The 26,515-nt window shown below is 38.0% G+C and overlaps 1 protein-coding gene across 1 annotated transcript in view; it reads left to right on the top strand.

The window, feature by feature from the left end:
- Positions 1-26,515, top strand: part of LOC124607430 (protein kinase C-binding protein NELL1-like) — a 935,048-nt gene that overhangs the window by 618,828 nt on the left and 289,705 nt on the right. Inside the window, exon 4 of the mRNA XM_047139757.1 lies at positions 17,477-17,753. Coding sequence (XP_046995713.1) covers positions 17,477-17,753 — 277 coding nt within the window. The remainder of the gene's footprint in view (positions 1-17,476; positions 17,754-26,515) is intronic.

The raw sequence follows: 26,515 nt of genomic DNA, 5'->3' as shown, positions 1-26,515 counted from the left end.
TACACATTTGGATGTGCTGCATAATGAACCTATGAGACATCTCCTGACAATGTTGGAAGAAACTGCTATTCATACACACTATTTAAAAGACCTGGCAACACATTAAATCAGAAGAATGATTTTATTAACAGAGAAAGAGCCTCCCTAACTAAGAGGGGACAGCAGCAGTGCATCAGCTCTCGTACCATCCTGGCAGCAGGTCTGTGTGCAGACTGGCTTTCATAAATACTGGACAAATGCATGCTGTACAGTGTCACCTAGCAGAAGCAAATGAAATTAACCATAACTGTTACATCCCGTTCCCTGTAACTTTAGTTGCTGCACATAGTTCACTTTTAAAATGTATTGTTTTACACTGTTTGCCATTTTATACTTTCATTTTTTAAAACTTTTAAATATTTAATGACGCTTAATTCAGCTCTGTGTACTCTACATAACACCACTTCCATAGTTTTACAATCTTTATATCTTTTACTATTTGTACATTCATTGTTCTATACTTTTAATATTTTAATGATATTTATCTATACAATTTTAGTTTTTATACTTGCAGAAAAAGACCTTATGGTTTTATATTCCTTTTATATTCCTTTTTACAGTTTTATACGTCTGCTGGTCTGTGCTTTTAATATTTTAACAAGATATTTGTATGTAATAAATTTTTTTGTAGCTTCAGTATAAGAGCCTCTCTTACTAAACTCATAACATCACTACCACTAACCCCCCTCCCTGCCCCCTCCCTCTCTTCTTTCACCACCTCTTGATCCCCCTCACTTAGTTTTGATATATTTTATGCTGTTGACAGTTTACACACTCATTATTCCACACCATTAACATTTTAATGAGAGTTTTTACATACTTATACTTTTTATAATTTTAGCAAGACCTCTTTGTTAAACTCATGACACCACACTGCTCCCCCTCCCTCCTTCCTTTCCCTTCTCCCAATCACTCTCTCAATTTTTTCCCTTCCTCCTCTCTTTCTCCCTCCCCCCCCCCCCCTCCCCTCTCCCTGTGCTACCCCCACATAGCTGTTTAAAACAATGGCCACGGTTGCAAAAAACAATAGTCTTATATGGGGTTCTTAACAGACAAGATGGTTCGCTGAAACAACTATTTAGGTATATTTTGCATTTATATGCAGTTGTTTTCTACTTGTTTAATGTTAAATAATGAGGACACTGTTTTTTCTATTGACTTCTGTTTATTTCGAACTAGCTTTTGGCTTATTGGGCCATCTTCAGGAAACAACTGACTAATGTCTGGAAGGGACACTAGTTCGTAGGTAATGAAACATTATAAGCAAAGATAGAATCCACTTGCATACTGTGCTGTGCATTAAACTCATTTCTTAATGTTGAAATTATGCTTTACACAATGGACAATGTTAAGCACAGTAAATAATAACATCACTCAATATTACAGGTTAAACTGCTATAATGCTAAGGTTTGTGAGCTCTTGACATTGGCTGAGAATTTATTAAACTGAACACTCTTCATTTATGACATGCAACAAACATGTTTTTAATATTGTAAATTATACTTTATCAATATTACAGGTTAAACTGCTATAATGCTAAGGTTTGTGAGCTCTTGACATTGGCTGAGAATTTATTAAACTGAACACTTTTCATTTATGACATGCAACAAACATGTTTTTAATATTGTAAATTATACTTTAGGCAATGGACAATATTATATACAGCAATTAAAATACACAATCTTAACAGAATTGCAAGTTATACTGTTATGTTGCCATAGTTTGTGAGGTCAAACAGTGTAAGCTGTAATACTGTAAGATTGTGTATTTTAATTACTGTGTGTAATTTTGCCCAGTGCCTAAATTGTAATTTACAATGTTAAAAGATATGTTTGTTGCACATTGCAAATTAAGAGTTCTCAGATTAACAGTTTCTCGGGCAATGTCAAAACCTCACAGACTTTAGCATTACAATGATTTAACCTGTAACACTATGTAATTTAATTATTTATTATGCTTAATATTGTCCACTGAGTAAAGTGTAATTTCAATGTTAAGAAATAAGTTTGATCCACAGCACACTATGTGAGTGGATTGTATCTCTGCTTATAATGTTTGGTTACATAAGAAATAGTGTCCATTCCAGATGCTCTAGTCAATTGTTTCCTGAAGATGACCCAATAAGCTGGAAACTTAATTGAAATATACAAATATCAGTAGAACAAAAACAGTGTACTTGTTATTCAGCCTTAAATAGGGAATTTTTCTACCAAGAAGTAACAGAAGAACCTGAAAATTAGGTTTCTATTTATTGTAAAATATTAGACAGAATATATTTGGCCTTACTTTGTTTTAGGTCTGAAGCTGATACACAGTGATGGAAACATGACATGTATCTAAAAATATGCAGCTGAGACTGAAGAATAAATAAGTAATTCTTTATTTACTTTAGGTGCACTGCTAAAGGTGTACTGTGGGTACCTTGATTCAGAAAAATAAGCTGGTACTCTTACAATCACCTGCTGTGATCAACAATATGTTGAAGACAGCATAATAGCCAAGTAGTAGAATTGCACAGAAGTTAGATGGGCCACAGAGCAACACACCATTGTTCATTTACGTAGCGGAGAACAATAACATTGAGCAGTCATTACATACAGAACCAGTGATGCCTATTGTGGACAGACACCACTTGCCTCACGCATGTGCGTTGCGTGACAATAAGTCAGAGTGCAGAGAACAGGGCAGCTTTTTAGAGGGCAGAGAGCAGGGTATAAGTATGTGAAAGACACAGTACATGAAACAATTCTGATTACTTAAAAGGTATTGTTCAGGGAGGTGGTGAAGGTATTCTTATGTGTGGGTTGTTACAGTCTGGCATTGTGTGTCACTGGTGAAGGATACGGACCATATATCCAGTCATGTGCATCTGTTTGTCTGTCTACAGTATCTTGCTAAAGGTGCACCATCCCATTGTTCCCAAATCATACTTTTCATAATTTTACCAAGGCCCCTTTTGTTAAACTTGTGACACATGCTTCTTTCCCCTCTCTCAATTGCCCACATTCAATTTTTCCCTTTCCTCCCCTCTTTCCCCCCTCTCTGTCCCCTCAAGAAAGTTCAAAGAAGGGCAGTGCATTTTGTCTTATTGAGAAATAGGAGAGAGAGTGTCATGGACATGATACAGGATTTGAGGCAGACATCATTAAAACAAAGGGTTTCTCTTTGCAGCAGGACCCTCTCTTAAAATTTCAATCACCAACTTTCTCCTCCTAAAGTGAAAATATTTTGTGGATGCCTACCTACAAAGAAAAAAATGATCATCATAATAAAATAAGGGAAATTGGAGCTCACATGGAAAGATATAAATTCATTTTTTCTGCACGCTGTTTGAGAGTGAGGTAATAGAGAATTAATGTGAGGGTGATTCTGCCAGGCACTTATGTGTGATTTGCACAGTAGCGATGCAGATGTGGATGAAGTGTCATAAAAATAGTTTGAGAAAAACTCTACCAATATGAAGGGGTTTTTGCAGCTGTCCATGTCCCTGATCTCAAACTTATTAAGCAGAAGCTGGATGCCACTGAGCAAAATGTGGATGCCCTGAATTTAGTGTGACACAATCACCATGAACTGTGGTCAGTGGTGGAGTGCTCATGGATCAGGGTGGCTCCTCTTTGTTTTTGGTATCTCATGTAGTCCACATATCAACCTCTCAACAAGGCATATTGACACTTCCTCTGATGACTATTTAGTGGCTGAACTTCACATAACATTGAGTTTTCTGGTCATATGAGTGAATGCTTCTGTAATACAACATATGATCACCAACAATCTTTATTTTACAATTGTTATTCCCTACTTTGGCCCAAATAAACAGGTACTCACCAGCGTTCAGCTTCTTCTTTCTTCTAGTTGATGAAACAAAGGGCTTATCTGGAACCAAAGTGTCATATGGGACCTTAGCTAGTATTCCTGAAGCCTCTGTTATACTCTAGGTCTTCCATGAAAGAATATTTGCATCAGGGAAAGCTTCAAGGCCACCATAGACTGTGTGGTTCCCCCATGCAGCAGCCAAGGTCAGCCATGTACTGCCTCCAAATACAGCAGTAACATCACATGTGAACTGCATTCTAAGCCCACAAAAGACATTTAGACCACCAATAAGTTGCTGCTTATTGAATTGTCCAGCAAGGTCAGTGTCTATTGCTTTCAGTGACTTGTACATAGGAACAATGTGCTACCAATGGCAATGTTATTATCGTTTTATTTGGGCCAAAGTAGGCAATAACTATTGTAAAATAAAAATTGTTGTTAGATAGATGTCCATCATTCAGGTGCCCATGAGTGTAGTACCTTACCGTCATTATTGATCATGCCGTAGTTGAGAGTACAGAGTAAGGGGTGGCACTTCAGTTGTTCACATGAATTTTGTGATAAAATTGCAAGCACTGGATGCACATGTTCAGAAGGGCACCTCACCCATATTTAGTATACTGACTTACCAGTGTGAGGAGCATTCCCAGCAATGCTCCTGACTTCATATTTAATTACCTATTTTAGACTGTAGTCAAACTAGATTCTGTGTCCCCAACTACACTAATGATTGCACCACCAACAAATAATGGCCAAATGAATATAAACTCAGGGGATATGTAGAAAAGTATATCTGCAGAGAGACACATAGGCCTAGAAGCATTCCCTTGTATGATCAAAAAAGTCAATGTTACGCAAAGCTCATCAGCCACTAAATAGCCATTAGAGGAAGTGCCAATATGCCTTGTTGACATTTAAGGATGTAATATCACCTAATGAGTGAATTTGCATGCGGAAGAATGTAGGCACTCCAGAATATTGATTGTCAAACTGTAAACTTTCAGCTTATATGGGGCATACTGCTTTGACAGTGAAGCATATGTGGAAATTGTGGATGGAAAAAAGATTGAAAGCAGTAACAAGTAAATACTGGACCAGGCAATCTGACCACAGTGTAAGCTCATTGTTTTCTTTTACATATACTCCAATTGACAGTACACCTTTGCCCACAGTATTGGGTTGGTGCAGAGGCGTGGACCTGTCTGTGTCAATTTTCGTGTCATCTGCTATGGTTTGGACTTTTTTTTTAATTTATTTGTCATAGTCCATTTCCTTGATGATGTTGATGGACCATTACATATAGAATAACATTTCTGTGAGTCTTCATGGTAATCTATTTCTTTTTCTTTCTTTATTTTTCTGTTCTGTACATTGAACTAAGTTTACAGTGTCTATCATAATATCTTTTGTTATCTTTATTTCTTTTTGCTACTATTGCTCACACATTTTGATGGCTGCCTATCTACCACTCTACATGTAATTTTCCAATGATATCTTTTCTACTTTGTCAGTTGTTCCTTTTCTGTGACAGAAAAAGAGACATTGGTTTACATCATTTCAAACAATTCTCACTAATTTTACTGTTATCTTTGTAACTACTGCTATTACTACTGTAACAACAACGTATATTCAACTACAATAACAAACAATACAACTATTACAATTACAGAAAATCCATATTATGACTACCACCACCTTGATTTTTCTACAGCAGCTACCACTATCCAAAATTACGTCACTAATACTAACAATAAAAACAATTCACTACTGTCAGAATGTAAATAACTTTTTTGTGGCTGCACTTTTGTATCTACCAATATTCTGTTGCCTCCAGACAGGTAGGTGACAAATCAAAGCACACCACTTATCTTTGAGTGACTCTTCTCATTCTTCTTAGATATATGTTTGATCACCTCCCTTCCTTCTTCTGTTATTGGTCCAGTGACCATAGGTCTATCAGGCTTGGTTCTCATTCCCCAGCATCATCCACAGGTCTTACTGTCCTCTACTGTGGTGTCTGATGGCTATAACTATACTTTGCTTTTTCAGAGAAAGCCTCAGCTAGAAGATTTAGGGTATCAAATACTTCATTTACTCTAATTATATTGTAAATATCTTAAAGCCTATCTAGCTAGCAACTTTTGCTATATCTACAACACGGGGACTTCCCACAGTATATGATACAATGTGCCAATTTTGCTGTAGTCACAGCTGGTTGTTGCCTTCTTATCTAGTCTGTTTACTGGTAGATATATCCACAAAGGTAGTGATCAGTCCTCTGCTTGGTTCAATGTGTGTTATCCAACACATCTGAATCAGAAGAAATTGAAATGTTCTCTTTTCTGTGTCTAAGGAGTTCCATCTTTGCTGCCATTCTGAAGATATTAAACTCTTTATTTCTAGCAAATTTGTTGCTGGTCCCCCGAGATATTCACATATTTTTTCATATTGTTTTTATCCTCAGCCAATATGTGGCAGCCTTTTTTTTCTTTTTTGCTGGTCCAGGGGACATACAACCATTAATAGACATAGGATGCTTCCAGATATACTACTGAAGGCTCCGTAACCTTGTAACAGAATTCTCCATTGTACTTTTCTTACTGCAGCAGCAGGCCTGACCAGCTGTAGCCGGTGTGCCCAAATGCTGGCACTGTAGTCCACAACTGCAGTTACTATACACTTGTGGTACAGCCTAATTACATTCAGGGGCAAACAGAAACTCCTTTGCCCATGTTAATAATTTCATTCATTATACAACTACCTTTCCTTACTAAGTATTCCGTCTGGGCTCTGAATGTACTGTGTTTGTTCAGACACACCTTAACACCCATTGATGGTATGCCTTTGAATTGTCACCCAATTTATTTTAATTTATGGATCCTTAATAGGTTTTCTGCCAAGTAACATATATATCAATTCTTGTGGTACTACGTTGAGCCATACCTGCAAGTACTGCTCGTAAATGATCCTAAGGAGTTTCCACAGTTACGGAATTGAGGCACATTTTAATTGGATACCTGTGCTGTTTTAGTGATTGAAACGTGATATACAGTCAACATATGTTAACATGACAAATTTTCTAGGCGTAGAATAGTGACATATAGTAAAATAACTGTCGATAAATGTAGCAAAACCAATTTTTCTAGTTCATTGGCTGAGCTACTCTCTTGAAGTCTTTTTGTCAGGCACAGTTGGATGATAATACTAACATTCACAAACATAACACCTGTAACAGAAATAGCCTCTCTTTATCACTTACAGATAATCTTATAGACAGGTCAACCACAGCTGTGACTAATCATCTTGGAGTTAAGAAGCAGCGTCAGCTGTATTTAATTTTTCGTTAAGAGATCACAACTTGTTTTGTGGCACTGAAAACCACATCTTCAGGTGAAATCTGCATAACAACAAATTCTGAAAGTGTTACTGACCCTAAGATATTTACTGGAATGGAAATTTAGAAAAAAAACCTCTTAAAATAGATAACATAGAGAAAATTGTACTCACATAAATAAATCATTATAGCTAAGTACCCAAAACCATGATACCCAAATTTATTGTCAGTACAAACTAATAAACTACTAAAAGGTTGTAGATCACTGGATCAAAATCAGCCAGACATATGGATCAAAGTCAAAAAATTTCAGTGGGCCTAAACTAATTATGTCAAGGTAACCTACTGGTAACCAAAGAAACATATAAAACTATGAAAAGACCTAATGAGTAGCTGGTGTAAAGAACAGAGGGAGCTTGCAGTGAACTGATGCAATAGACCAAAAATATCAGGTGTATGTGTCAAGCAAATGGATTATTAAGAGAAAAATGAGACATAAATAAAATAAACTCATTCAATAACTCCAGTCTACACACTCTCCTGGAACATGGGATGTGACTGCATACTGTGAAGCACTGACACTGTGAAAGTAAACGGGCAGCCCATGGAGGCCTCGTGTATGTGGAGATGATGTGTGGGCACAACCACAGACTTGGTGATCTTTTGGGGAACACTGAGTACAAGGAATATCGGGTAGTCCAAGTACAATTTCTTAAAACTTTTATGGAAAATATGACAATGACAGTTAATCTGCATTAAATTGCATCACTATTAATGCTCATACAGCCATGTTAGCCTGAGAGAAACAACATGAACAAAGGGTATTTAATCACTTAAATGAAGACTACCAGATATGTAGATTATGGCTAGGGGAACAGATCCATCCAAAAGTAATAACAATTTCACTTAATAAACCTTTAAAATCTAAGACATAAATTATAAAATCGTTTTCAAAACCTATGGTTTTCACATTTCACATGGATCTAACAACCTTAGAATATATAACTTTTAACAATTTTTAAAGAGTGCTTAGAAGCATGCATGAATGTTCCTGGTGACCATAGAGGCCTGTATAAAATATTAAGAGGAAGAAGGGGGTGGTGGTGGGGTAAGGGAATTGTGGGGAGTGGAGTGGAGGGGAGGGGAGGGGGGTGGGGTGGGTGAGGGTAGGACGAAATGGCAAAGGCCAAGAGGAAGAAAGGGGGGGAAAAGATCACCAAGTCTGTGGCTGTGCCCGCAGCACATCATCTGCACATACACGAGGCCTCCATGGGCTGCCCATTTACTTTCACAATATCAGTACTTCACAGTATGCATCAAATTGCTTTTACTGAGGCAGTCAAAATTGGTCAAGACACTTTTGTGCCTTGATTCCATTTGTCAGTTTAGGGTTGATGGAAAAGGTGCTTGATGGATTGCATAATTTCAACCTCTTTTCAGGTGTTTAATACATGGCCTTCGTTTTTCTTGTGTAAAATTTTTAAGTCACTGGGGAGATCAGTGACAGAATGCCTCTGCTCATGAAAGCAGGTATTCAAGGCAAATTTAGATCTGAAAATCCTAAGGTGTTCTTTGAACCTGGTACCAAAGCCTGTGCCAGTTTGTCCAATGTACCAAGAGGACAATCACTGCAAGTGTTTCATTACACCCCAGTTGCATTGTACGCATCACATTTAGAGCTCTGATGTCTTTCCTGTGCTGATTCTTTGTATGAAATTACCAGGAATTAAAAAAGCTGGTTCAGCCACTACAAAATCATTGAACCATCTTTTGTATTGTGTATTGTATCATTCATTGCTTTTTAAAAATTATCTTATCAGTGAGTATTTTAGGATTTGTTACTCTTTCATGACTCATGATTTTCATAATTTCAAGCTATTTTGACTAATTTTACAGTTATATTTATAATGACTGCTATTAATACTGTAACAACAGCATATATTCTACTACAATAACAGACAATACAACTATTGCAAGTGTAAAAAGTCCCTATTATTACTATCCACCACATTAATTTTTCTACAAAAACTATTACTACCCAAAATTATGTTGCTAATGTTAACACTAATGCTGGTACATTTACTGCAGTTACTTATGATAATGTTAAAGCCTCTGATCCTTGGAGAACAGTTAAATGGAATATTTCCCTGTGGAGATATCACCGTAGGATGTGGTTTTCAATGCCACAAAACTGATTGTGATCTGATAATAAAAAGATTAAATATCACTGAAGTGGCTTCTTAATCCCCAAGATATTGTGACTTAGTCTCACTCTTGCCCAGATAGGAGTAAAGTATGCAGTCATAAAAATAATTAACAACCTGCCGTGTGAATCTCAGGTGTTGGCAGATAATGAACATGTAAAAATAAACTGAAATCATTATGTTTGAACACCCCTTCTACTTCCCAACTGCATTTCTGATTAGGTAGTATGTATGTGGATGAGTTATGGATATCAAATTTTGTCTTGGAGTTAAGATTTAAAAAATCTGATTATGTAAATGGCCAGCATGTGGCCATATTTTCATGGAGAAAATACATCTTATTTATAAACCTACTGATGCATTTCAAATCAACATGAGTTGTCATAAATATGATCCACAGAACATCCAAAAAGCTGAACTAAACCATTTACATTGTCTCCATCTCCAACTGCTGTGACAAGGTCAACACTTAACATCTGATATTACTTCAGCCAGCAGCAGTCCACCAAACTCTTTGCTTACACAGCTTCCAGCTGTGTTTACCTCTGGCTGGTCATGGTGGGCAAGGCTTCCATCAACAGCACACTTTTATGACCAGTTTACTACTCCTATTTTAATCAATTTGCTCTTAATGCTGCACTTATTGTTTTTAGCCATGTTGTTACACTCTCCACCTATTACCACATGATTTCCTTTACTAAAATCCCTGCAAAATCGTCCTAAGTCCTTTGTCACCTGGTTGGTTTCACAATACTTGGGAACTGATAACCTGATTCTAATTTGTGCTGTAGCATCTGGCGTACATTTCTACTATGTCTATTACCTATCAGCAAGACTCTTTTCTTTACTGTTCTTTGTTTTACGTAGCCATAGTTTTATTCCCATGAGCCTACTGCACTTTACAATCTACTGCATCTAGATGAGGCTCCTCCCCTACTACTTCAGGCAAAAAGCCAAACTTGTTGTATAATGTTACTGCAGATCTTTCTGCAGAACTGAATACATTTCTCCCTTGCCTTATTGCCTTTTCCTGTTTCCCTTATTTAATCTATCTAAGTCACATTACATGAAATCTAGTTCAGCATGAAGAGCACAAAACTTTCCTTCATACTATGTAAATATCTTATCTCTGAAATAACTTAAAAATGTGATATTGTGAAGCCTATTGAGTTGAAATAGCCATTATTGATTCCCACAGTCTGCACACTACCACTGTTTGTACTATAAATGAAATAGCACACAACCAGGTGAGGATAAGAAATTAAATCTGAATCACACTCAAGTCTATTCTCAGGACCTGAGCTGGGGAAAGGGGTCATGTTAGTTTCACAGTGAATGACAAAGTAGTTTCAAGATTTCACATCAAATGACTTTGGGTACACTTGCTACTGGTCAATATTCATTATAAATCCAGGCTGTCTTAAAGCTCATAGTGCATTAATATATCTGTCAGTTTGTCAGGGCAGGAAACAAGATCAATCTGTGAAGTTATTCCCCTCTCCCCCCCTCGGGAAAATTGGCCCATTGCCCTCCTCTGACCCTCTCTGGGTATGCCCTTGTTCATACTGCTATTCCAAAAAAAGTCACAATTTCATAAATGTAGACATGATAGACTCACTGTGAAGCAGTTGGAATTTTCATTGAATTCACTTATACATTACCACAAACTACTGGTATGGGCCCACTGACATTATTACACTGAGGTGACAAAAGCCATGGGATAGCAATATGCACATACACAGATGGTGGTAGTATGTTGTACACAAAGCATAAAAGGGCAATGCATAGGCAGAGCAGTCATTTGGACTCAAGTGATTCAGGTGAAAAGGTGTGTGACATGATTACGGCTGCAAGTTGGGAATCAACAGACTTTGAATGTGGAATGGTAGTTGGAGCTGGACGCAAGGGACATTCCATTTCAGAAATCATTAGAGAATTCAAGATTTCAAGATCCACAGTGTCAAGAATGTGCTGAGAATACCAAAGTTGAGGCATTACCTCTCACCAGGGACAATGCAGCAGTTGACAGGCTTCACATAATGACAGAGAGCATTTGCATAGAGTTGTCAGTACTAACAGACAAGCAAAACAGTGTGAAATAACCACAGAAATCAATGTGGGACGTATGACAAATGTATACATTAGGACAGTACAGTGAAATTTGGCATTAATGGGCTATGGCAGCACACTGATGATGTGAGAGCCTTTGCTAACATTACAACATTGCCTGCAGCACATCTCCTGAGCTCATAATTGTGTCAGGTGGACCCTAGATGACAGGAAAATTGTGGCCTGGTCAGATGAGTCCTGATTTTAGTTGGTAGGGTTTGAATGTGGCTCAGACTCCATGAAGCCACAGACCAAAACTGTCAAGGCACTGTGAAACCTGGTGGTAGCTCCATAATGGTGTGGGATGTGTTTACATGGAATGGGTTGTGTCCTCTGGTCCCCCTGAACTGATCATTGGCTGGAAATGGCTATGTTCAGCTACACGGAGGGCGTTTGCAGCCATTCCTCGACTTCATGTTCCCAGACAATGAAGGAATATTTGTGGATGGCAGTGTGTCACCTCACCAAGCCACAGTTGTCCACCATTGGTTTGAAGAACATTCTGGACAATTCAAGCAACTTATCTGGCCACCAAGATCACCCGATATGAATCCTATTGGACATTAATTGGACATAACTGAGAGGTCAGCTCATCCATAAAATATTACACTGGCAACACTTTTGCAATTACAGACAGCTATGGAGGCAGCATGGCTCAATATTTTTGAAGGCGACTTTCAGTGACTTGTTTAGTCCATACCACATTGAGTTACTGCACTATGCCAGACAAGAGCAGGTTCAACACAATAAAGATTAACATAAACATCATTTCTTCCCTTTTTATTGCTCATGAAAATCACACATTGCATGTTGTACCACCATACAACAAGACCTTCAGAGGTGGTGGTCCAGACTGCTGTACACAGCAGTACCTCTGATACCCAGTAGCACAACCTCTTGCATTGATGCATGCTTATGTTCCTCGTGGCACACTATCCACAAGTTCATCAAGACACTTTGGTCCAGATTGCCCCACTCCTCAATGGCGATTCAGTGTAGATCCGTCAGAGTTGTTGGTGGGTCACATCGTCCATAAACAGCTCTTTTCAATCTATCATAGGCATGAAACTTCCTGGCAGATTAAAACTGTGTGCCCAACCGAGACTCGAACTCGGGACCTTTGCCTTTCGCGGGCAAGTGCTCTACCAACTGAGACTTTACAGAAGCTCTCCTGCGGTTCGCAGGAGAGCTTCTGTAAAGTTTGGAAGGTAGGAGACGAGGTACTGGCAGAAGTAAAGCTGTGAGTACCGGGCGTGAGTCGTGCTTCGGTAGCTCAGTTGGTAGAGCACTTGCCCGCGAAAGGCAAAGGTCCCGAGTTCGAGTCTCGGTCGGGCACACAGTTTTAATCTGCCAGGAAGTTTCATATCAGCGCACACTCCGCTGCAGAGTGAAAATCTCATTCTGGTATCATAGGCATGTTCAATAGGGTTCTTGTCTGGAGAACATGTTGGCCACTCTAGTCAAGCGATGTCGGTATCCTGAAGGAAGTCATTCACAAGATGTGCATGATGGGGGTGCGAATTATCGTCCATGAAGATGAATGCCTTGCCAATATGCTGCCAAAATGGTTGCACCATTGGTTAGAGGATGGCATTTACATATCGCACAGGATGCCTTCCATGACCACCATTGGCGTATGTCGGCCCCACGTAATGCCACCCCAAAACAGGAGGGAACATCCACCCTGCTGCATTCGTTGGACAGTGTGTTTAAGGTGTTCAGCCTGACCTGGTTGCCTCCAAACATGTCTCTGATGATTGTCTGGTTGAAGGTATATGCGACACTCATCGGTGAAGAGAATGTGATGCCAATCCTGAGCGGTCCATTTGACATGTTGGGCTCATCTGTACTGCACTGCATGGTGTTATGGTTGCAAAGATGGATCTTGCTATGGACGTAGGGAGTGAAGTTGCACATCATGCAGCCTAATGCGCACTGTTTGAGTCATAACATGACGTCCTGTTGCCGCATGAAAAGCATCATTCAGAGTGGTGGCATTGCTGTCAGGGTTCCTCTGAGCCATAATCTGTAGGTAGCAGTCATCCACTGCAGTAGTAGCCCTTGGGCAGCTTGAGCAAGGCATGTCATTGACAGTTTCTGCCTCTCTGTATCTCATTCATGCCCAAATGACATCACTTTGGTTCACTCCAAGATGCCGTGACACTTCCCTTGTTGAGAGTCCTTCCTGGCTCAAAGTAACAATGTGGATGCGATCAAACCATGGTATTGACCTTCTAGGCATGGTTGAACTACAGACAACACAAGCCGTGTACCTCCTTCCTGGTGGAGTGACTGGAACTGATCAGCTGTCAGATCTCCTCCATCTAATAGGCACTGCTCATGCACGGTTTACATCTTTGAGCGGGTTTAGTGACATCTCTGAACATTTGAAAGGATTGTATATGTGATACAATATCCACAGACAACATCCGTCTTCAGGGGTTCTGGGAACTGGGGGATGCAAAAAGTGTTTTGATGTATGTATATACAACCACAAAACTATATATATATTGTTTTGTGGTTGTCCTCTTACTGCTCTATTAAGTTTGAGCTGCAATTCCTGATTTTGTCATCTTTCCATTAGATGTCATCATGTTTGTGGAACTATGCACCATTTTGTCTTGCACATCCTTGATTTCTCCATATTAAACTCATTTTAACAACAAAAATTACTTACAAAAATGTACAAAAAGAAAAAAAATAAATAAATGCATCTTTATGGCTTTATGTCTCTATAGAAGGTATAAAGCCAGATATGACACAACCATTTTTACCATGACTGAAATTGGGTCATTACAGTGTGCAGTTTGACTGAAAAATATTATTGTTGGACAACTCAAATTTTGTACATACTTCACCCAAGTTTGATCCACTCAGTTCTCTGGAAGTTCTTTTTTCTTTCATGAACTGCTGTTTGAAGGAAAGTATCCATCAACTTATTTACAGCAATTTGTAGTAGCTACCATTCCACGTAATTTCTAAAACAAGGGCTATTGGTTATACCATGAAGATATGGTGGTAAGATTTCTCGCCAAAATAACAAAGGGCACTTTAATTTCTTGTCCAGCTTATGGAGCATCTCGATGCAGGTTCTGCAACTGTGGTATTGGTTTTGAATAAAATGCCAGCACCAGTTGCACTTTTCTTTTTATTGTAGAAAGCATGACTGGTTTCAGCTTCCCAAGGTCTTGTAGGCAACACAAAATGACTCCAAAGGACACTTCATCAACACAGTTGTGCTAATTGGGTGTGATAACTTGGTAACCAAGCAGGTGTGTGTAATCTTATATTAGTATGCTGGAATTTTTCTGTTGTGGCACCTCTTGAAAAACATTTATGGTTCACTTCACTTAGCTGGTATACCCTCTGAGTGTTGCAAGTTCACAATACAAATTAATGACAATGTTGTCATTCCCAGTTTCTCCTGATAATTGTTTGTGTGCATATTTTCTTCAACACGTGGAGCTCCTATGGCAAGAAAACATGGTTAAGGAAAGAAATGGATTGCAGGTAAGTCTGAAAGGTTGGCAGGTGAAATTGTACATACTGCTTTTCAGTGCTGAGATGTAGCTGTTTAGCAAATGTGTGACCACTGTTTACTAAATGTGACGTCTTGAAGTCTTTGTCCTTCCTGAGTAGGATTAATGTTATGAACACTTGACTAATGTTTGCAGCTAATGTTGGCATATACAGACAGAATCCCAGTAACTGTGAAATAACAGGAAGTAGATTAAGCCTCTATTTCTATTGAGGCAGTCAGTAAGTGCACATTATTCACATATGATGAATCATTGAATACAGTCTTTCTGTTATTGAGTTGTTGCTTTTCTTTCTTCTCTGCAATGTGTAATGGGTAAAATATTTCACTTTATGTATTTTCAAGAAGGGTAACCTCCATGTGTTCCTTCTTAATGCGATCTGTCATTTGCCTTTTATAGACAAAACTGCACTCTAATTTATTTTTTGTAGTGAAAAAAATCCTTATAATACTCTATGAAAATATTTAGACAATATGACATTTGGTCTTCTCAGAGATGAAACCATGCTTCTAGATACAGGAGAAGGCTGAGAAATCTCACAGTAAGATAAAGCTTTTGAGATCAAATACTCTTATTTGGTCATCTGCGATGTCCTACATTTCCAGATTCCAGTAACATCTTGGAGTGTTGTATGATGATACTTCTATATACAGACTAATATGATTTCATTGTACCTGACTTGCTTCTGCTAAGAATCCAATCTCATGGGAAGCATTTGTGTGATGGATGACATAACTGAAATCAATAAGTGCTTACTGTATTGTGATAAGCATATCAATAGGAATGTCTTCAACATCACTGTTTGGATTCATTACTGAAGCTGAGGTTGACACATTAAAGGCACTCAACATTAGATGCAATGCTCTATATTTTTTAAACTCAGCTCATCAGTAAAAAACTTGAAACTGAAACTAGATCAATTGCCACAATCTAGAACACAGTGCCCCTCAGATTTATGATCCAAATTTGCAGGTAAATCAAATTTGCTGGAATTGTAACAGTCATACTGACAGAAGAGGTGGCAACTTGCTGATAAAATGGAATAAAAGGAGTTGTATTGTTAAAGAGGAGACTTTATTTGCATCTTGAACATTAGACATTGTTCTTCTTGCTGTTTTTTCTTGCATGATGACCTTGGTTCAGATATGTAAAATGATCAACTCACTTTAATATTTTGATGCATTCTTGCTTGCAGGTCACTTTACTGTAAATCCAAATCCATTAAGTGTAAGCATCTCTAGACGTACCATATGATTGTATTACATTATTTGTGCCTTTGTAGGTTATTGGCTTCCATTGAATTTGTCTGAAGCCTTACTGTTCAGAACTGAGAATAAAGTTAGGGAATAAGGTGAGGGGAGGGGAGTCTAAAAATTCTCTATGTATTTTCTGTGGAATAAGAGTAATTATAACTTCTTCATCCATGAAGCACATAAATTTCACTTTATCTCTTTCTGATATTCTAGTACTCCTAGTTTTAATGACCTAATGATGGCACTTCCTGTAGATTCCTTTGAGTGATATCTTTTTTGTTTTGTTTTGACATCTTTTCATAGATGTATGGCGCTTGAGTGTGATGGTGCCCCTCCAGAAATTCACAGTTTAGTGTTTCCAACGTTTCTGACCTTAACACTGCCAGATAATCAAGGTGTACATCTACAGTGCATTAACTGCTTCCCTATACATTTAATGACATTCTCTTCATTTCCTCATAAAGTTTGCTATTGTAGGTATTCGATCCAGTAACAGCTCCTATTAATCTGACAGATTTTCCTCAAAGAAAACCATAGATACTTAGTGTAGGAAGTAATACATTGTTGTCATTGGACAAGTAGAATTGTTCCCAAAAACTAGGCCATCTTTCTACATTTCCATTGTGAGGTTGAAGTTTAACAGAAGGTAGTTTGATAGAGAGCAATGCAAAAGAGAGAGAGAGAGAGAGAGAGAGTTTGTTAGTGTGTGTGTGTGTTTGAGTGCATTTACACTGATAATTAGTTGTGACACTACGGTTAAGAACAAGCACTTCATAGTCTGTTGTGTGGCTCATTTTATTTTATCAATATTCTCATCACATTGTAGCATTTTGGAGTGGTATTCGCTGTCATATAGGTACTGAAGTTAAATTTTTATCCCACTTGTTTTTATGAAGAAAGGGAGCTCCTGGCTGCAAAAAAGTTTCAGGATTATTTCTTTGTAGCATGTAAGGTAAATTTCATGTATCATCTCCTGTTGCCCTGTCTGCTTTTGAACTCTTTCATTTATTGCATCTGAGAATTTCATGTTTTGCTTTATACTTTCCAGATCCAAAATAATATTTGTATTTCCTCTCTTCATTTTATTGGCTTCTGGATTAGGACTGTTTTTGCAGGAAGTACAGTTTTTCTAGGTGGGTCAGTAACAATTTAGTATGAGAGATCTGTTCATTTTGTTTCAGGTATTTGGAGCTGCAGTCAAGTGGTAGGAAAGATGAAATTCGTTTACACTACACAGCTCAGTATGATGCAACCATCCATGTGGAGGTATTTCCATACAGACTGGCAGACAATATGTGGCATAAAGTGGCTCTTTCAGTATCAGGTGCTCAAGTTGAACTCCTAGTTGATTGCCAAATACTTTATCGTCGGTTAATTCGGATGCCTGATCGTAATTTTACTGCACCACAGTTATCACTATGGGTTGGTCAGAGGAACAGCAAGCATTCCTTCTTTAAGGTGTGTATTCATGATAGTTGTATCCTGAAACCAACAATTACAGTTTTGAAATGTTTGAATGCAGTATTCTGGATATACCTGGCAGAAAGACGCATAAATCAGTTATTTTCTTATTTCAGTTGTGTTTGATCTCTGAGTGTGTGTACACCACATATACATTCCATGTAAAGGTTGCATTTCATTCAAGACAGTACACCCATAGTTAAAGAAATATAAGAATGTAACTAAAACTAGAAATCAAATTAATGTAACCATGTGTTGTTCAGAAAGTTTCTTTCTCTTGGTATACATCTACTAGCTGCCCCATCATGTTTTTCTGTATAAAATTTTGAATAATCAAACTAAGTGTGTGGATAAATTTTTTACACCACAACTTTTTATAACTAATATAGTTAAAATATTCTCTTCACTTCTCTTCGCATATTTGCTTATTCCTGTCCCTTTAGAATGGAAAATCAATATCACAATCAAGTACCTTTTTGCCATGATGGTGTTTTGTTCACTTTTTGAGTCTGTCACATAATTACTATGTTATTAATAGTGGTAATATTACATACCACTTGGAGCAGAGTGATGGCAAAGACAAAAACTAACAAGCAGCTATATCCCAATTCCCCAGTTGCATATGTATTTGATACAAAGACTGGGTGCAGATGAAGGAAGCTTTTTTATTGCAGCTGAAATGCTTGTATAATGAGCTAAATGTCAATTCTAAATTTAAATTAATTTGGGTAAAAGTAAAAATAAAAATGTCATCTGTAAGTTGTTGTTTCTATTAACCGTCTCTGTCAAATGTTAACTGCTGGAACATCGAGAGAAAATTTGAAAAATACGTCATTAAATTTTCCTAGTCATGGCATGGTAATAGCAGGTAACTGCAGTTGTTAGTGAGTTATTTTTTGGGTTGTGCAATGCCAGAGAAAAAATAGTACTAAATATGTTTCAATTAATTATATTCAGAAAGTAATTACTCTATTAGCTGAGAACAATAATATCTTTGATCTCATAACTATATACAGGTTCCGACATATTAACTAAGTTATTTAAAAGGGTGGCACAAATGACCACAAGATTGTTACTGCTTCATTGGTTATGGCTGTGTAAACATAAATGATCAATTACCCAAATGCAAATCCTGTGTAATGAGAAATGTTAAAGGGTGGGAAATAAGTCCATAGTTTAGTGACAGAAAGTGCAAAGAGAGATGCCTTAGGTATCCAAAAGAGGCCCCAAACTTGTTGACAACCAAAAGCTGAATGGGAATCAAAATGAATGTAAAGACTGCTGTGGAGGAAGCATTTGAGGAATTTTGAAGTGAAGTCTAATGGTATATGTCAGGGATCTGTACTTGGCCCGCTTCTATTCAGCCTCTTTGTCAGCAATATCAAAGTCTGTGAGAAGGATCAAAAGTACTGTATGCTTATAATGTGGCATTGGTTAATGTAGAATAAAACCTGGAAACACTGGAGAGAAGTGCATTTAAGGCAACAAATAACACAGTACAGTGGCTCATATGGAGTGACATAACTATAAATCTTAAAAAAAGAATGTGTTCATGGTGTTCACAAATAGTGAAAAGGAAAATCACATAGATATGTTCATAAAATTCATAGATGAAACAAGATTGGAAGAAGTTACCTCTTTAAAGGTTTTGGGAATTACAGTTGACAATAAGCTCCAATGGAGGAAAATCACATAGATATGTTCATAAAATTCATAGATGAAACAAGATTGGAAGAAGTTACCTCTTTAAAGGTTTTGGGAATTACAGTTGACAATAAGCTCCAATGGAGACAACATTAGACAATGTCTGTTGCAAATTAAGCACCATAATATTTGTTATGGAACAGCTTGCACATTATGATAACAAAAAAATCCTACATACAGTGTACCATGCACTGTTTGAACCTTACTTATGGTATGAAATTTCTATTTGGGGTAACTCCAGCAGTAATATAAAAATAATTTTTTCTGCAATCTAAAAATATTGACTTTCCCATCGCTGTACATGTACAAAACAATAATTTCGTTAATAAAAGGCAATACAGTACTAGTAAAAAATAAAAATGCCCATGTATGTGAGACAAGAAATAAAAGACACCTGAGAAGCTTACTTCACAGACTGAGCACTGCTGAAATAGGTCCTTGATACTCAGGTGTGCAATTTGGTAAAGCATCTTCCCAAGAGTCTACAAGACAGCATGAGCAAAAGACATACACGAAACTTCTAAAGGATTACTTAATGGAAAAATAATGTTATAATGTAGAGAATTGCAGTGAAACCTCACCTAATGAGATCCTCCCATAATGCGCAATTTGCATAATGAGCAAAACAAATTGCAAAAAAGACTAGCTTTTTGAGCAATGTTTTGCATAATTAGTGATGAAGATGTTTCACATAATTAGTGATGACGATTTAGTGTGATGTCACCAGCCATTTTCACCCGGGGGAGTGGGGGATGGGGATGGGATGGGGTGAGGTGGGGGGAGAGGGGAGGGGATGGACATTTGACAATATGAACACCTTTCATTGTTGGCAGAAACATACAAAAAATATTATTAATACATACTGCAGTCTGGATTTAGTGTTCTTTCTGCTATCATTTTAGTGCAGCTTGTGGTCACACATTTTTCTAAACTTGAGTTCACACAATGTTTATTGTGTGCTTGTTTTAATAACCTTTGCAGAAAAATTCCTGAAGATAAAGCCACAAGAAGATGACCATAAGAGAAAGAAAGTACCCTTTGAAATGAAATGTAAAATCATTGAAAAATGTGAACGTGGTGTGAGCATTGCTGACTTAGCATGCATATACAGTTGGTCTACATCAACTATTTGCACTATCCTAAAGAATATGGACAAGATTAAGGAGTGGATAATACTGGACAGTTGCTCCTTATATGGATAAATGAAAAAAAAAACTGCTAGGTGACACTATTAATGAAATCATTTGTGAGAAGGCGAGAATGGATTTTCACCGACCTCATTAAGAATACACCCGGATTATTAGTGGCCTAGGGAAGCATGGCTGGTTTGAGAAGTTCAAGAGAAGAACCAGCATCCACAGTGTTGTGAGGCATAGCTAAGCAGCCAGCTCTGACACAAAGGCAGCAGAGAACTTCATCAGCAACTTCAAGATGCTCATTGATTCTGAGTGTTATCTGTCACAGCAGGTTTTTACTTATGATGAGACAGGTCTATTCTGGAAAAAGTTGCTGAAGCATACCTTTATGACAGCAGAGGAGATTGCATTGTGTGCTCACAAGCCAGTGAAAGACTGTCTCACACTGCTATTGTGTGCCAGTGCAAGTGGCAATTTGACAATTAAACAACTGCTCATTTACCATTCAGAAACTCCACCAGAAAGTGTAAAGTCCAGAAGAGCAGGTTAAATGTGATGTGGAGATCGAACAATAAGGCTTGGATGACATGTTATCTTTTTTGTGTTTGGATCAATGAAGTGTTTGGTCCTTTGGTGAAAAAATACTTGCTTGAGATGAATCTGCCACTCCATATCTTGCTTGCTATGGACAACATTCTGGCCCATTCTCCAGGCCTCCAAGACCAGAACCTTGAAGAATTTCAGTTCATGAAGATCCAATTTCTGCCTCGCTACTCCACACCATTACTCCAGTCTATGCACCAGACGATTATTTTTAACTTTAAGAAGCTTTACAATAAAGCTTTCTTTGAGCATTGCTTTGAGTTGACTGAAGCTTCCAATCTCACTCTCAGAGAATTTTGGAAATATCACTACAACATCATTGCCTATGCCAAGATGACCGAAAAGGTGTGGGAAGAGAACTCTCACTTCTGCTTGGAAGAAGATTTGACCAGTGTGTGTTGTCAAATGTGATTCTTGAGGCATTTGAGTCATAACCTGTGGAGCCTATTGTCAACAAGATTGTGTCTTTGGCCAAGAGCATCAGACTAGAAGTGGATAACAATGATATTGATGAGCTTGTGGAAGATCATAGCCAAGAAATTACCACCGAAGAAGTTATGGAGTTTCAGTGTGTTTCACAGCCCGAAGTTTCGGAGAGGAATTCTTCAGAGGAGGACAAGGAGGTGGTAACAGCAAAGCAGCAATCTTCTGGCACAATATGGTAAATGGTGAAAGAATGGGAATCAGTTGCATCATACATTGAAAATCATCACCTCAATAAAGCAGTGGCTATGTGCACTACAAATTTATTTGATAATAATGCTGTACTTCATTTTTCCAAGTGTTGAAGTGTTGGTAGAAATGAATGACTATAGATAGCATCCTAGTAAAAAAGGATTAGTTGTGTATCATGAGTAATATATTACATAATACTTTATGTATAATTTTCTTTGAATAAATGACATGGATAAGATAAACCTTTTAGTAATCTTCCTGTGTGGCATGCATTATCAAATTGTACACTAAATTATATGGGATAAATTGTATTGCTTAACAAGTGTGTGATGGTGCCCAATAATGACTGAGATGGATTCCATAGGATCTACATCAAGTGGAGTAGCTCACTGAGGCATCAACGTGGGTTTACTATAATGCTCCTCAAGCCACTGTAGCACAGTTCTGGCTCTGAGATATGGACAGTTATACTGCTGAAAGATGACTTTGCTGTCAGGGAAGACATCAAGCATGAAGGGATGAAGGGATGGTTCACAGCTGTCAGCGTGTCTTTGATTATTACCACAGGTTCCATGCAAGCACGGAAGAATGTCTTCTGCAGCATAATACTGCTCCCACCATGGTCCATGGTGTGCTGTACGTTTCAAGCCACTGTTCACCTCAGTGAGAGCCTTTGTGGAGATGATCATCGACCTAGTGTAGGAAAAATGTGATTCACCCAAAGAGCCAACACATTTACATTGAATTAAGGTCGAATCCCAATGATCCTGTGTCCACTTCAGTCATAATTAATGATATTGTTGGATCAACATGTGAACACATATGGGTGGTCTGCTGTGGAGCTCCATGTTCAACAATGTACAATGAATGGTATGCTCTGAAACACTTGTGCATGCACCGGCATTATGCTCTTTTGGCAGAGATGCCACAGATCACCATCCGTCCTACTTTACAGAGCAGACAAGCCTCTGGACCCCACATTCTGTGAAGAGTTGTGGACATTCAAACATTTAGCACCTAGTGGTAGTTTCACTGTCCTTTTAGCTCTTTCTGTAGATGCTCAAGACATTGGCACATGAACATTTGACCAGCTTTCCCATTTCTGAGATGCTCTTTCACAGACTGTGCACAATAATAATCTGCCCTTTACCAGAGTCACTTATCTCATTGGATTTCCCATTTGGAGCCCATATCTTCAGTAGGGTGATCCCTCGTCTGTGTCTGCCCTATTTACACATTGTTTTTACTGCATCAAATGCCCACAATGCCATCAGTCGGCATCCAACATCAGAGTAGGCAGTAGTAATAATGTTCTGGCTAATCAGTGTATATTGTAATCAATTGAAAATATTGTAGTATGATGTACACAAATAATGTATAGTATGTAATTTTATATTGTATTACATAAGGTAAATATTTTAAGATACTAGGTTAAGTTGATCTTTTTTATACTACAAACAAATACATTCTGTACCCAGCATAATCAAATGGGATCAAATAAAAGTTAATAATAAACATTATTCAATCAATCGATCTGACATTTTCACGAAAGAATCTCAAAAGGTCTTGGCCCTATAGATGTCAATTGATGAGCAACAATAAACTCTCCAGTCACTAAATGATAATATAGGTACTGAAACTGAAGGTGTTAAGTGATAGTTGAATTCTACAGCCTCTTCTTCTGATTACTAGATACATTAAAAATGGGGTTAAAAGGTTTATGAATCACAAGCTAATCAACATTATTTGATGAAGGCTGCTAGATCTGAAGGAAAACATGTTACTTTAAACTTTGATTCACAAGAGAAATGACCTGTCTTTTAATAGCCATTATTCAAATTTTATGGAGTGATTTAGAGTATCCATGTGACCAGAAAAAGTTGCAGTTTGTTCTAGTTTTAAGATACATCACAGAACGAATGCACAGAACTGTGAATTTGATTACGCTTTAGCAATTTTACTGTCTAGTTATAGATCATATTTTGTGCATAATTGTAATGAATTTTTTTGGTGATAGAAGAACGTTTCTGTTGGAACCAGGACGAATGTGCACCTAGCAGTGGCTTATGCACCTAACCGTCATGTGAAACTAAAATAATTCAATTTAAGCTTTAGATCTAGTATTCAGATTTCTGTAATTCATTTTGACCAGAAACTTCCTTTGTTCTTAACAGAAAAATTATACTGTTATGAAATACTACACTCCCGGCCATTAAAATTGCTACACCAAGAAGAAATGCAGATGATAAATGGGTATTCATTGGACAAATATATTATACTAGAACTGACATGTGATTACGTTTTCACTCAGTTTGGGTGCATAGATCCTGAGGAACCAGTACCCAGAACAACCACCTCTGGCCGTAATAACGGCCTTGATATGCCTGAGCATTGAGTCAAACAGAGCTTGGATGGTGTGTACAGGTACAGATGCCCATGCAGCTTCAACACAATACAACAGTTCATCAAGAGTAGTGACTGGCGTATCGTCATGAGCCAGTTGCTCAGCCACCATTGACCAGACAGTTTCAATTGGTGAGAGATCTGGAGAATATGCTGGCCATGTTGTTGTTGTTGTTGTGGTCATCAGTCCTGAGACTGGTTTGATGCAGCTCTCCATGCTACTCTATCCTGTGCAAGCTTCTTCATCTCCCAGTACCTACTGCAACCTACATCCTTCTGAATCTGCTTAGTGTATTCATCTCTTGGTCTCCCTCTACGATTTTTACCCTCCACGCTGCCCTCCAATGCTAAATTTGTGATCCCTTGATGCCTCAAAACATGTCCTACCAACCGATCCCTTCTTCTAGTCAAGTTGTGCCACAAACTTCTCCTCTCCCCAATCCTATTCAATACCTCCTCATTAGTTACGTGATCTACCCATCTTATCTTCAGCATTCTTCTGTAGCACCACATTTCGAAAGCTTCTATTCTCTTCTTGTCCAAACTAGTTATCGTCCATGTTTCACTTCCATACATGGCTACACTCCATACAAATATTTTCAGAAACGACTTCCTGACACTTAAATCTATACTCGATGTTAACAAATTTCTCTTCTTCAGAAACGATTTCCTTGCCATTGCCAGTCTACATTGTATATCCTCTCTACTTCGACCATCATCAGTTAATTTACTCCCTAAATAGCAAAATTCCTTTACTATTTTAAGTGTCTCATTTCCTAATCTAATTCCCTCAGCATCTCCCGATTTAATTTGACTACATTCCATTATCCTTGTTTTGCTTTTGTTGATGTTCATCTTATATCCTCCTTTCAAGACACTGTCCATTCCATTCAACTGCTCTTCCAAGTCCTTTGCTGTCTCTGACAGAATTACAATGTCATCAGCGAACCTCGAAGTTTTTACTTCTTCTCCATGAATTTTAATACCTACTCCGAATTTTTCTTTTGTTTCCTTTACTGCTTGCTCAATATACAGATTGAATAACATCGGGGACAGGCTACAACCCTGTCTCACTCCTTTCCCAACCACTGCTTCCCTTTCATGCCCCTCGACTCTTATAACTGCCATCTGGTTTCTGTACAAATTATAAATAGCCTTTTGCTCCCTGTATTTTACCACTGCACCTTTAGAATTTGAAAGAGAGTATTCCAGTCAACATTGTCAAAAGCTTTCTCTATGTCTACAAATGCTAAAAACATAGCTTTGGCTTTCCTTAATCTTTCTTCTAAGATAGGTCTTAAGGTCAGTATTGCCTCACGTGTTCCAACATTTCTACGGAATCCATACTAATCTTCCCAGAGGTCGGGTTCTACCAGTTTTTCCATTGGTCTGTAAAGAATTTGCGTTAGTATTTTGCAGCCGTGACTTACTAAACTGATAGTCCAATAATTTTCACATCTGTCAACACTTGATTTCTTTGGGATTGGAATTATTATATTCTTCTTGAAGTGTGAGGGTATTTTGCCTGTCTCAAACATCTTGCTCACTAGATGGTAGAGTTTTGACATGACTGGCTCTCCCAAGGCCGTCAGTAGTTCTAATGGAATGTTGTCTACTCCCAGGGCCCTGTTTTGACTCAGGTCTTTCAGTGCTCTGTCAAACTCTTCGCGCAGTACCGTATCTCCCATTTCATCTTCATCTACATCCTCTCCCATTTTCATAATATAGTCCTCAAGTACATCGCCCTTGTATAGACCCTCTATATACTCCTTCCACCTTTCTGCTTTCCCTTCTTTGCTTAGAACTGGGTTTCCATCTGAGCTCTTGATATTCATACAAGTGGTTCTCTTTTCTCCAAAGGTCTCTTTAACTTTCCTGTAGGCAGTATCTATCTTACCCCTAGTGAGATAAGCCTCTACATCCTTACGTTTGTCCTCTAGCCATCCCTGCTTAGCCATTTTGCACTTCCTTTTGATCTCATTTTTGAGACGTTTGTATTCCTTTTTGCCTGCTTCATTTACTGCATTTTTATATTTTTTCCTTTCATCAACTAAATTCAATATCTCTTCTGTTACCCAAGGATTTCTATTAGCCCTCGTCTTTGTACCTACTTGATCATCTGCTGCCTTCACTACTTCATCCCTCAGAGCTACCCATTCTTCTTCTACTGTATTTCTTTCCCCCATTCCTGTCAATTGTTCCCTTATGCTCTCCCTCAAACTCTCTACAGCCTCTGGT

This window comes from Schistocerca americana, chromosome 3 (genome assembly GCF_021461395.2).
Source record: "Schistocerca americana isolate TAMUIC-IGC-003095 chromosome 3, iqSchAmer2.1, whole genome shotgun sequence".
NCBI lineage: Eukaryota > Metazoa > Arthropoda > Insecta > Orthoptera > Acrididae > Schistocerca > Schistocerca americana.
Note: the sequence above shows the minus strand (reverse complement) of the source record. Positions and strands in the feature narration are given on the sequence as shown.